The 13162-nt window shown below is 37.4% G+C and overlaps 1 protein-coding gene and 1 pseudogene across 1 annotated transcript in view; one reads left to right on the forward strand and one right to left on the reverse strand.

Moving 5' to 3' along the window:
• Positions 1-11927, reverse strand: part of LOC107569738 (serine/threonine-protein kinase ATR-like) — a 25595-nt pseudogene extending 13668 nt beyond the window's left edge.
• Positions 11928-12658: 731 nt separating this feature from the next.
• LOC107569743 (probable flap endonuclease 1 homolog) overlaps positions 12659-13162 on the forward strand; it is a 9047-nt gene continuing 8543 nt past the window's right edge. The window contains exon 1 of the mRNA XM_016255893.1: positions 12659-12863. Coding sequence (XP_016111379.1) covers positions 12782-12863 — 82 coding nt within the window. The 5' untranslated portion in view covers positions 12659-12781. The remainder of the gene's footprint in view (positions 12864-13162) is intronic.

Raw genomic sequence — 13162 nt, forward strand, 5'->3', positions numbered from 1 at the left:
CTTGTTTATAAATCACTCAATGCCTAGGACCTAAATACATAGCAGATATGTTCACTGAATATAAACCTAACAGACCACTCAGATCATTAGGATCGAGTCAGTTAGAAATACCAAGGGTTCACACAAAACAAGGGGGGTCGGCTTTTAGCTATTATGCCGCCCGTAGTTGAAATCAGCTTCCAGTAGAGATCAGATGTGCTAAAACATTAGTCACATTTAAATGCAGACTCAAAACTCATCTGTTTAGCTGTGCATTTATTGAATGAGCACTGTGCTATGTCCGAACTGATTGCACTATATTTTATGTATAATCATTTTCTATTCTTAACTATTTTAAATTCATTTTAAACCTCTTAAATCAATTTTTAAATCATTTTTAAAGTTTTTAAATTCCTTGTTTTATTTTGTGATTATTATTTTTTGTTATTATTTTCTTTTCTTTTATGTAAAGCACTTTGAATTACCATTGTGTAAGAAATGTTATATAAATAAATTTGCCTTGCCTTCTTTTTTTGCGTGAACATTTGGGCGGTGTTATGCAAATCTTCCCACATCGTGACGTAGACATGTGGGGGCGTGTTTAAATGAGGCGTTTAAGGAGGGTGTGGACGAGTCTTAACTATATAAAGAATATCTCTTTGGGTTTGAGACTTCAGTCTTTGCAACTTTAGGGATCTTATCTATGCACGAACAGCTTGTAACACTCCAAAGAGAAAGGAAAACTTGAAATCGCATCATATGACCCCTTTAATGAGTATGTTGTCAACACATTAATAAATAACATTTATCTAGTGCTATCAAATTATGAAATGAAAACAGAAAATATTAATAAAAACTATAAATAATAATAAAAAATAATAAAAATAATGTATATTTATTTATAAAAAAAAAATTATATATATATATATTAGTGCTGTGAAATGATTAATCGCGATTAATCGCATCCAAAATAAAAGTTTTTGTATACATAATATATTTGTGTGTACTATGTATATTTATATAAATGCACACACATACAGTATATATTATATAAATACTATATATTTATATAATTTATATTACAGATAAATATATTTAATATATAACATAACATATTTTTCTTAAACAAACATTTGTTTGTGTGTTTATATTGACATAATAAATATATACAGTACACACACATATATCATGTAAACAAAATATTTTATTTTGGATGCGATTAATCGTTTGACAGCACTAATAAAAACATCTAAAAACCATCAAAAACCTTTAGAGAAATAAAACAATCTAACCTACAACATAAAAGAGAAAGGAGGAATGACACACACCTGTTCTCCACTATGAGGTAGAGCATGATCACTGCCATCTCTTTAGGCTGGACAGAGATGAGAGGTAATAGAGCAACGATTACATGACTCAGAAGCGGACCCAGATAAGACGGGTCAAGACAGCGCACGAAACAGTCCCACGTCCTGTAAACCAACAAGATAGCAATAAAACCCATATCCTTGTTATTTTGTGGGTAAAGTGCAATTACAATTTCATCCTCTGGCCTGACTGCATATTAGATACAGATGGTTCTTGCTGAGATTAAACGTTAAAATATAAATGCAAATCTGGTGTCCTGCTGAGCTCACTGCAGTAATTAAAGAACAATTTGGATCTTATCGGCAGCACTCTCATGCATATGGTGCTTCTGATACTCTTCGTAATCTGTTTGCACAGCTTCTTCTGTGCATTCACACCACTCAACAAGAAACACACCTGCAGCAGAGCTCTGGGAAGTCGTCCTTGTACCTCAGGCCAGTTCTGAGTGTTGTCATCATCTTCACTCGGACTGAGCTGATGTGCTTTGGACCCATTAGCTTCATCAGGGCCATTAAACTGTTTAGAGCCTGCGTGGAGAAAAAAGGTCAGAAATTTACTGACAATGTCGAACAATCTTGCTATGTCAAGTACTACGTTTTCTCAAGAGCTCCTACAGCTCTGGATTCTTTGTACTATTTAACCCACACACTGATAAAGATTACATACTTAAAATCCTGAATTTAAGGAGAACTTTACTTGTCTTGTGACATGACAAAGTGATTAAAGTAAAAAAAATAAGCAATTTCTTCAGTTTTCTTTAATAAAAGGATTCATATTATTTTTCTCTGAGAACAAAAAAAGAGAATTTGTAAAAATAAAACGTTTGGTTTAGTTCACAAGTAGGTCTAAACATTTCATTTTTAACTGCTTTGTCATTTTCTGCAGCATTTTGCTTTCAGTGAGGACAGGAAAAAAAAACTATTACAGTATGCTGTGCCTAGAATCAGTTTATAATGCAGTAAAACAGATCATAGCTTCTGAAAGCCAATGTTTCTCATTAAAACCAGACAAATTGTATTCAACACCTACCATTTTCTTTTTCTCTTTCTCTCCAGCACTAGAGATCAATAGCTGCATGTTGAAGAAAGCCAGAATACCCAGGAGCTTGGGCTGCAGATAATCTGACTGCACAAACATACAGTACCGTGACAGACGGCATTATTTCCAGAACAATGACTATAATAGAAAACTGAAAACAGACTCCAATGCATTCAACTGTGTAGAACAAATGTGCTTGAATCAGTTTGTAAAAGATTTGCTAGATACTCAAGGGCCTTATTCTGATGATTATTATTAGAGCAGCTGTACCATGCGTCCTGGGGTGGTGATTTCTCTTGGGCCCTGGTAGGGGTCGTCACTGGAGGCGAAAGAAGCTAAAATAGCAAGTCCATTAAAGACCTGCTGGTAGTGTTCTCCTAGACGCAAGAGCAGCTCATTATGAAGACCTTGGAAATCCTGTCTCAGCAGACTGCCCAATTCAATTTCTGTCTCATTCTGTGAAAAAAAAATAATAATATATCTATTTTGTATATCTAATTTGTTTCCTCACTACTCTCCTGATTTCATAATATGAAAATCACACCTTAAGGTAGTGGAAGGCTCTTTCCAGCTCCTCCTTGGTACAGGAACACACAAGATGGGAGAATATATATTTGAAGTTATTGATTAGCATTTCTCTGTGGTTGACATTCAGTTGCTTGGCAATAGTGCGGATCAGGGCAGAAGCTGTAGGACTGGCCTTGGCTGCCAAAAAGGGAAGAAGGACCTGTAGTGTCCGCTGTGAACAAAGAGATAGAGAAAGCTCATTACTTATTCAAATTAGCGTAGGGCTGCTTGATTATGACAAAAATCATAATCACGATTATTTTGGTCAATATTGTAATTATGATTATTTAAAACGATTATTAGTGGGCCATATGACCAAAACTTTATATGAAAGATTTATTTAAAGATAGTGATATATATCAAATATATATTTTCTGTAAATAAGGCTGCTATGACATCTACATTTTAGAGAGCGGCGAAATATCACAATTCTCAATACCACAGCAGAATACTAGAGTAACTAATATTAATTTAAAAAAACAATCAAAAAAGGTCCTCAAAGGAATACAATGCCAGTAATAAAAAAGCAAAAGAATACAATAGAATAAAAAAGATACAAATGAAACAAACTGTGCTTTAAGTTTTTTTAATGCAAGTCTAAAGTAGCTATTCAGTTAACAGCCTACTAGAGATATTGAATAACCTAATGTAAAATAAAACAGCATAGTCTTCACTGTAAGAATTAAACTTCCTTTGTTTCTTATTAAAGCTACAAAAGTCCTTCAGTCAAGAGCAGGGAGTGATTTTGAATTTGTCTTTTGTTGTTTGATTAATATAAAGAACACAGTGGGCAGCAGGAATATTAGCCCGCTGTCACTTTAAGAGCCGCACGGATCCAATTTACTGTTGCACAAGTATTTTTATTCTCAACTCTTTATGTTCATTTATTTCATAACTGATGAGGGTGTACATAAATAATCACTAAGCGCCACATTTTGACACATTTTTGTGTGTATTTGACCGTTTAGGCACCAAAAGATGACTTTACATGTCCGTGTTATGTTCCATCTCTGAGCGCATATATCTTCCAGAGGAAGCGCAAGTTCTCTTTCACGCTTTTAAAAACATAAATAAATCTAATCAAATTAAATAAATCAAGCACGTCCCATTTTGCAAAAGTCTTGTTACATGATTTTACTGATTTGTACGCGAAATTGAGCTTTTATGGAGGAAAGAAAGAGCACCGCTGGAAAGGGGGAGGAATGGGGCGCAATAATCTTTTTCTCTCGATTACTGTATTTTCATAATCGTTGGAGGCCGAAATCGAAACTGAATTTCGATTAATTGCACAGCCCTAAATTAGCGATTAATAGTCACAGTTTAGTTTATACGAGTAATTTATCATTGCTATCAAGACTACTCACATTTTATTGTACTATATTTGACCAAACGACCAAGGGATAGCAAAGAAAATCTAAATTCTGTCATCATTTACTCCCCCTCAGGTCATTCCAAACCAGTATACTTATTCTGTGGAACACAAAAGAATATATTTTGAAAAACGGGTAACACTTTACTTGAAGGGGTGTGCATAAGACTGACATGACACCTTCATAATCATGACATGACACATGTCATGAATATGAAGGGTTTTTATGCATGTTTATGACAACTGTCATTAAGTGTCATTCGCTCAGTTATGTAATTTTTAATGCAAATATGACATTATTTGACCTAACCCTAACCTAACCCTACTTTTAATGCAAATATGACCCATAACAAAGACATCTCAAACAATGTCATCTTTGCATTAAAAATTACAGAACTGAGCGAATGACACTTAATGACAGTTGTCATAAACATGCATAAAAACCCTTCATATTCATGACATGTGTCATGTCATGATTATGTAGGTGTCATGTCATGATTATGAAGGTGTCATGTCAGTCTTATGCACACCCCTTCAAGTAAAGTGTAACCGAAAAACGATATTAACCAAACAGTTTAGCATCTTTATTGCCATTGTATTTTTTTTTTGTCCATACTATGGAAGTCAGTGGGACCTGAAACCATTTGGTTACCAACATTTTTTAAAAATATCTTCTTTTCTCTTCCACATAGGAAAGTATGTCATACGGGTTTGGAACAACATGAGAGTGAATAAATGTTGACAGAATTTTCATTTTTAGGTGGACTATCCCTTTAAGGCTGTTCTGTTACGTCAGAGGCTGATCTTGGTGAATCTGATATTGAGATGCTGGACTTACATTGAGAAAACGATTAAGGTCAGGAAATCAAAGACATGTGCCACATGAGACAGAATGTCCAGTGCCAGCTCTCTCTGATGGGCCGCTTCCTCCTGCAGAGCCTCGCTGCTCTGATCTGGTGTGCAGCGCAGAGCCGTCACATGTTGTGAATGCAAAGACTCCACCAAGAACTACAATAAACAAAAAGGTAGACCCATTACATATTATTACATGGACTAAGGTTTGACTGACCACAAAGTTTAGTTCATTTTAACTTAAACAAACACTGTTCTCCATTTCTAACTCAGTTTTTAAGCTTTTTGAAGGCGATGAACAGCTTATATTGGTACTCACATTGATACATATAGCACCACATAAAAGCACAGCATTATTAATATTGAAAACATCATCACAATATCAGAAGTGCACACTGACCTGGCATATTGGGTTCCTGTACTGATTGAAGAAGGACTGCAGTTTTAGGTCTCTACAGGTGGCCAAAGCCTGGATCTCTGTGTAGGCTGCTACTGATACAGGATTAGACTTGGACAGCAGGCAGTGCAGAAGACGAAGCAGAGCAAAATACACCAGGTTCCCTTCAGCAGCTCTGAGAACCACCATAAGCAAGAAAAGCATTGTTGATACATGATTTGAAAACGTTTAACAGCAGGAAGGATCAACAGATGCTAAAAGTGGCAGCAAGAAAAGCATTTCGCACTACCTCCCAATTTCTCCAGTGGTTAATATGAGTGTGTTTTTGAGTTCATTGTTTCTGGAGGTCTTTGCACTTGTATAAGCTTCTTTTAGCCTGGACACAAGAAGCTGTGAAAATCATAATCCATCCATTAGTTAGTTTGGATAAAAGCATCTGCTAAATGACTTAATGAATGACATTAAGTGCCAACAAAGTGATGATGGTTACAGCATGTTAATATAATTTGAACTTTGAAATCTGTACCTCCTTCAGGAAGCCATTTCCATTCCAAAACTCCAGAAGATTCTTGATATTTTGGCCGAACTTTATGCGGACTTCCTGGTCAGGGTCTTCAATAAGGTTGACTAATGCGCTAACCAGAGATTTTGTGTCAGGGTCACAGTTACCTAGATCCACATGCTTAAACAAGTGCCGTATATTCCTGATGAAAGCTGCCATTTCAAAAGACAAAAGTCAAGACTGATTTGTGAGCTAAAAAGTATTTGCACAGTACATATACACTCTAAAGGCTACAATACAAAACACTTACTAGAAAAAGGACCAAAAAAGTAAATAATATTTTATAAATTAATTGATTCAAATTGAGCTATTTACATTCTTCGGACTAAGCACTTAAAGGGTTACTCCACCCCAAAATGAAAATGTTGTCATTAATCACTTACCCCCATGCCGTTCCAAACCTGTAAAAGCTTCGTTCGACTTCGTAACGAGTTTACGTTCAGCGGATACTCTCCAAAATGGCGCTACGGTGACGCGGAGGGGGTGAGTGATTAATGACAAAATTTTCATTTTGGAGTGGAGTAACCCTTTAATCCTCAAAACAGATAAAGCTTTCCAAGCTGAAAGCTGCTGGGATGGTAAGTTTGCATTTTAGTAATTCCAGTTCCATTGACCTGAAGTCAATGGATTTTTGGTGAAATCCCTAAAATAAGGTCTGTAGTTCACACTACTGGACTGGACTGACCTTGCTGACCTTCTTGTCCTCCATAGGTTTGAGCAGCAGAAGGAATGGGGCTCCGATGGAGGAGGTCTGGCTGGGGTGGGAGTCTGAAATGCTGAGACCAGCACAGAGCAGCTCATGGGATGGCATCTTCTCCTGAGGGACCTGCAGTTGCAAGCTCTCAGACAAACAGCAGGCCAGCTGCCCCATAATACCAGCCAGCTACGTCTTCACTTGTGTTGAGCTGTCCTGGAGTCTGTTCCTAAAAGCATTATTGAATTCAAATGTTTACAAAAGTGCAAAAAGTTCACATATAATGCTTGCATATGGATTTTTTTTTAAATTAATTTAAAATTTAAAAATAGAGTACATATTCTCAATAGAAATTTCCATATCAAATCACAAACTTAAAATTCCCTGACATTTCCAGGTCTGCCATTTGAATCACTTTTTTGATTCAAAGTGTGTGACTCTTAGATGACGTACAGAAGGACCTCGTGGATGAGGCTGTAGGATTTGACTCCTAGGTGGTGCAACAGAAAAGGGAAGCCTCTGACAGCACTGGCCCGCTCGGCTTCACTGTTATTTTGCAGGGCCCAGCGGTAAACCGACGACCGCCAGTCACAGCACACACTCTTCGGCAGCAAGGCAAGCAGAAACACACAGTGTGCTCGAGTTTGTGCAGCTACAAGCAAAAGTACAAAACAACAATGTACTGTAATAAACTGTAAAATGAATTAAACTTATTTAAGGAACTTCACACTGAAATAAACAGTTATGCATTAAAATTATGGGATACTATAAGATTCTTACAGTAGACAAGAGCAAGTTTCTGGGAGAGTGCAATAAGACTAGCAGGAAATGAGGCCGTTTGATAAACTGCTTGTGAAGAATGCTCAAGCACTCATGGGATCAAGAGCAGAGCACAAATATTCCTGTTAAAACCTGTGTCACCCTGACTATTGGCTGTAAACAGACAATACAAATCAAATCAATTCAAATGAACTAATATCATGATGTTAAATACATCTACAGGCTGCTCTCGAGTTAAAATGCTGAAAAAGTATGCAATATCAGCAAAATTAATGTTAAATATAATCTTTAACAAAACGAATATCCATTTTTCATATTATGCATTACAATGTTGTGGTCCCTACATTTACTTGTGGTAATGTCTTTTTTTTTTTTTTAGGGTTATCAGTTGTAACTTTTGGTTTTTCAAGTTTTGGCTTGAATTTTTATATTAGTGCATCCCAAAAAAATAACCAAGATGCGGTTAAATAAAATGGTCCTTTGACTCACACCCAGGCATGGGCGTCGCTAGGCCATTTTTAAGGGGGCTATAGGAACTTGTGAAAAAAATACACTCACTGTTAAGGTAAAGGACAGCATCAAGGATCCGGACGGTACCCTCCACCAGAGGCTTTAGATCTTCATCATTAGAGGTGTTTGCCATCACGGTGCGGCAGCTCTCGACTACCTCAGCCAAAATCTGAGACTTTAACCAAATGAGCTGCGCTGCATCTGAAGTCTCTGATGTCTTCTCTCCTCTGCCACTGAAGAGGTATTTAAGAATGAGAACCAATAACCATGCAACACAACAAAGGTCTTAAATAAATCTGTACCTCTGTAGTCCGTGTTTTGAGCAAAGTGCAGCCAGATGGAAGATGAGCACCAGTCCCTGCACGGTGCTCAAGCACTGGCTCGCTCTGTGGTCCCTCATCTGGGTCAGTAGCTCATCCAGTCGGCTGTCTACAGCTGCCCACACCTCACTTCTGCTCTTCATGCCCACCTGCCTAATTGTGGACAAGGTGAATACACACGGTAAGAGGAGAGACTGAAGGAATGTCTATCTGGAGAGTGGGTAAAAATAATTGCATACATTGGCTGAGTTTTTCCCCACTCCTTAGCTGGGTTGGAAGATTTGGGCGTTTGGCTAGAACCTCCTCTTCATGCATACTAGGATCAGCAGGGTCAGAAACACCAGCCTGTATATCCTGCACTGTAGCAATGGCTTCTGTCTTGAGGGCTGTGTACAGGTAGCCTTCCACGCTTTGCTAGATTTCATACAACAGAAAATGTGTTACTTTCTGCAACATATCATCACTTTAAGACTTGAGACCGGAGAGCTAACGTATGGCAAGACTGTCAGCGAATAACGATTTGACTTTTTTTTTCATCTTCAAAACACAATTAAAGATTTCTGTCCCTTACATGAATTGAATTTTCAGAGAGATTTTCCTTAATTGAAAGTCCAGGTGACCAAAACTATGAAAAAGTTCATAAAGAGATTGCAAAAGAAAAAACATATGAATTAAGTAGTTTAATCCAAGTCTTCTTTTGATCAACACACAACCATAGAGCTCATCAAATAAGGTAAACAGAAGGTCAAGTTTCCTTGCTTGATGCATAAGATCAAATTAGGTTTGTTCTCATGCTTCAAACAAGAATGGTTGAGTATCCAATTTATACCAATTTTTTTTTATTTACCAAAGTATTATGGGTTTGGCACAACATGAAGGTCAGTAATTGATGACAGAATTTTGCTTTTTGGGTGAACCATTCCTTTAAATGTCAGTCTTTTTCCCAATATATTGTATGACTTAACACTTTGAATATAGCACAAAGATGTCTAAACCAATTTTATGCTGTTTTTATCTTGTTTTTTTTTAAGCTCGACATGTTGTGTCCCCATTAATTTTCATTGTATGGTAAGGAACAGACTGGACCTATTACTAGACTTAAAAGAATAGGGAGAAACATAAGTTTGGTTTTGTCTTCAATTATAATTGTCTTTTTTTGATAAACTTCTCCTTTAACCCTTTAACTCCTGCTGGTCCTGGGTTCCAATGGTCTTAATCAGAGCTTTGCAAATGGCTGCGACTCTCTCCTCCCGGATCTGCACTGCACACTCGTATCCGACAGGAACAAACTCAAGGACAAAGCAGAAGACTTCACAAAGCGTAGCTTTCACCTCCGTTACCTTCAATTGCTCCAGTGCCCCACCAACCACCAGTTTCTCAAGCCTCTCCATCAGCATATTTACATGAACTCTCTCAAACCTGCCGTGAGTGCCTTCCTCAGGATAGAAAACACATTGGGAGAGCTTCTGGAATTCCTTGCCAAAGACACCGAGCTCTGACTCCTCAAAAGTAGGCAAGGAGTCTAGGAGATGCAAATAAGCAAAACATAATAATATGTGTGAATAGTCTTCAGGGAAACCTCCCAGAGTCACAATGCGAGTTAAAAGCACCATGGATGCTGCCTTGAGTCTTGGGCTCCCATGAGACATTATAAGGCAAGTAGAGTCCCATATGATGGCCACTTCTCTTGGGAAGAAAAGGCCTTGCAAAATATCTGTCAGCACCGTTAATGAAGTTACTAACAATGCCTGAGCTGAGGCATATGAGGACAAATTAAGGATGGTGGGGGTCAGGTAAACAGCAGAATCTCCAGACCTGACGGAGAAGCGTTCCAGCACCACTGGCCACTGTGGTGATGGTCTGACCATGAGATTCATATGCACTAGATCTTGCATTAAACATATTAGCTCTATGGAAAAAAGCCAAATAGGACTGGACCCTTGGCATTGAAAAGATGAAGCAAGGAACAGATGACTGGCGAGATCTTCACGTGAAGAGCTTCACATTCTGGGCAAGCAGCAGTTCACAAGAGGCGGTTGATGATCCATTTACTAAAATCTGTGAAGGGAGAATGATGGCAGGCCATCTAAGCTGGATGTATTTGAGCAGAACTTTGGCATCTAATGTAAACCAAATGAACTTACCAGAGCAGCTATTCTCTGAGTTTTTGAAGTGATCTGAAAGACACGCTGGGTTTATGAATATTAATGAAGAGGATTTAATAATATGCTGCACAAAATCCAGCAGCATCACACACGCTGGCTCAGAAATGGTCTTCTTACATAACTCCAGAGCAACTGAAATGTGAGTAAGAAAAAACTGAGTAAAACTAAACATGACACTAAACATAGACTAAAAGCAGTAAAATTACACTGGAAAGAGACTCATTTGCATGAGAAGGATGAAGAGAACTTTCCAATAGATTCAAATATTCTATTAATTTGTTTTAAAGGGACAGATCAGAAACACTGTCATCATTTCATAATCTGCATGTTGTTGAAAACCATGAAAACTTCCTTTCTTCTGTTGAATATAAAGATCTTTTGAGAAATGACTCAGTGGTTTTTGTTCCTCCATACAATGGCAGTCAATGGTCCCCAAAACTGTTTGTTTACTATCATTTTTTCAAAATATCTTCTTTTGTGTTATGCAGAACATCATACAATGATATGATAGAAAGTAAATAATGACAGAATTTATATTTTGGGGTGAACTTTCTTTTTTAATATCACATTGCACCCCAAATGACACACTACTATGAACTCAATATTTAAACATTTAAACTATGCATCATGTACTCTACCATCTAATGTATTACTTTTGTGTATGTGCTTAGCTGTTCAGATCATAAAAATTAGATCAGCAGCCATTGTAAACAAAGGGAAGCATTTATGTGACAAGAACCCAGAACTTTCATCTGAAAGGAATGTCTTTTAATATAATATTTGTATTGATACATGTGTAATATTTGTTTAATATGTAGTTTTCAGCACATAATCTATTCTAGAGGGTTTCACATGAACATAATTCTTTAACCTTTGCTTGTACTGTACACACAGGTGATGGTTCCGTGGCTAAGTTGTTTTAATGTGAAGTCAACAACCACCTAACTGCATTATATTTATTTAGCATGGTTGAAACAGCATGAGGGTGAGTAAATAATGACAGAATGTGAGATGTTCTCCTAAAAACACTAATATCCTCGACAAACTCCCAGATCCAAAGCATTGTTTCTTACCGACATCAACATCTGTCAATGAACTGACACAGTATCTGACGAGGTTTCTGTACAGCTTGGTTGTACTCAACCGAACTAGCACTGGAAAAGACACAAGAGGCCTTGTGTGAGCTTTATTTTTCAATATTTATTTTGAGGACACTTTACAAGAGAATTTAACAAGAGAACCTATCGTTATTAGCAGCCATTCATGTTACCTGGCTAGTTCTTGCAATGCAGGAATCATTGCTGACATCTCCAGTCCTTGCTCCATTTTTTACTAAGTAAATGAGCGTTTACTGTATACACAAAATAATAATATTTAGGCCGAGCTGACCTAATAAACCATTTACACAAACATTCAGACTCAAAGTCTGTCCATCCTCTGCTTCCATACGCGCATCATTAGCATGGTTGAAACAGCATGAGGGTGAGTAAATAATGACAGAATGTGAGATGTTCTCCTAAAAACACTAATATCCTCGACAAACTCCCAGATCCAAAGCATTGTTTCTTACCGACATCAACATCTGTCAATGAACTGACACAGTATCTGACGAGGTTTCTGTACAGCTTGGTTGTACTCAACCGAACTAGCACTGGAAAAGACACAAGAGGCCTTGGGTGAGCTTTATTTTTCAATATTTATTTTGAGGACACTTTACAAGAGAATTTAACAAGAGAACCTATCGTTATTAGCAGCCATTGATGTTACCTGGCTAGTTCTTGCAATGCAGGAATCATTGCTGACATCTCCAGTCCTTGCTCCATTTTTTACTAAGTAAATGAGCGTTTACTGTATACACAAAATAATAATATTTAGGCCGAGCTGACCTAATAAACCATTTACACAAACATTCAGACTCAAAGTCTGTCCATCCTCTGCTTCCATACGCGCATCACTTTCAAAAGTATTTAGAGCTTTGTCTACGGCAAGCGAGTTGTGTCGGTCTGTTTGCAGTGGCGAAAAGAGTTGGTGGCGTGAAGTCGCGGTGGCCTATCAGCGCTCTGTTACCTCGGCAACCACTCGAGAGCTATAGCACAATGCGGAAATGAAGCTGTGTGATGAATGACAATAACAACTGTCCTACATGCGCGATTTAAAGTCAAAAACGGCTTTAATTTAACATGGGGATTACAAAGTTAGCGAATCTAATTCATTTTGACGCGCCAGAGTCTATGCGCAGCAAAGAGATCGGCGATTATTCTGGTAAGATCAATGCATCACTGTTAAAAATGTAAGATGACAGCTAATTGGTCTTAAGCAAAGGGAAATAATGCATGCAATAATCTAATAAACCGCACCGAAAGAAGAGAAAACAGTAAGGAAGACCACTGACAGGCGAAAAATGCATCTCGAATCTACTCTTCAGTTATATTGTTATTAGTGGTTATCTACTCAGAAAGTCCTCTAACAGTAGCTTTCTTTATGCTTTTTCTATTCTATCTAACTTTACTTGCTTTCTTCTTGTTATATATATATATATATATATATATATATACATATAT

Source organism: Sinocyclocheilus grahami, unplaced genomic scaffold (genome assembly GCF_001515645.1).
Source record: "Sinocyclocheilus grahami isolate Dianchi unplaced genomic scaffold, SAMN03320097.WGS_v1.1 scaffold1377.1, whole genome shotgun sequence".
NCBI lineage: Eukaryota > Metazoa > Chordata > Actinopteri > Cypriniformes > Cyprinidae > Sinocyclocheilus > Sinocyclocheilus grahami.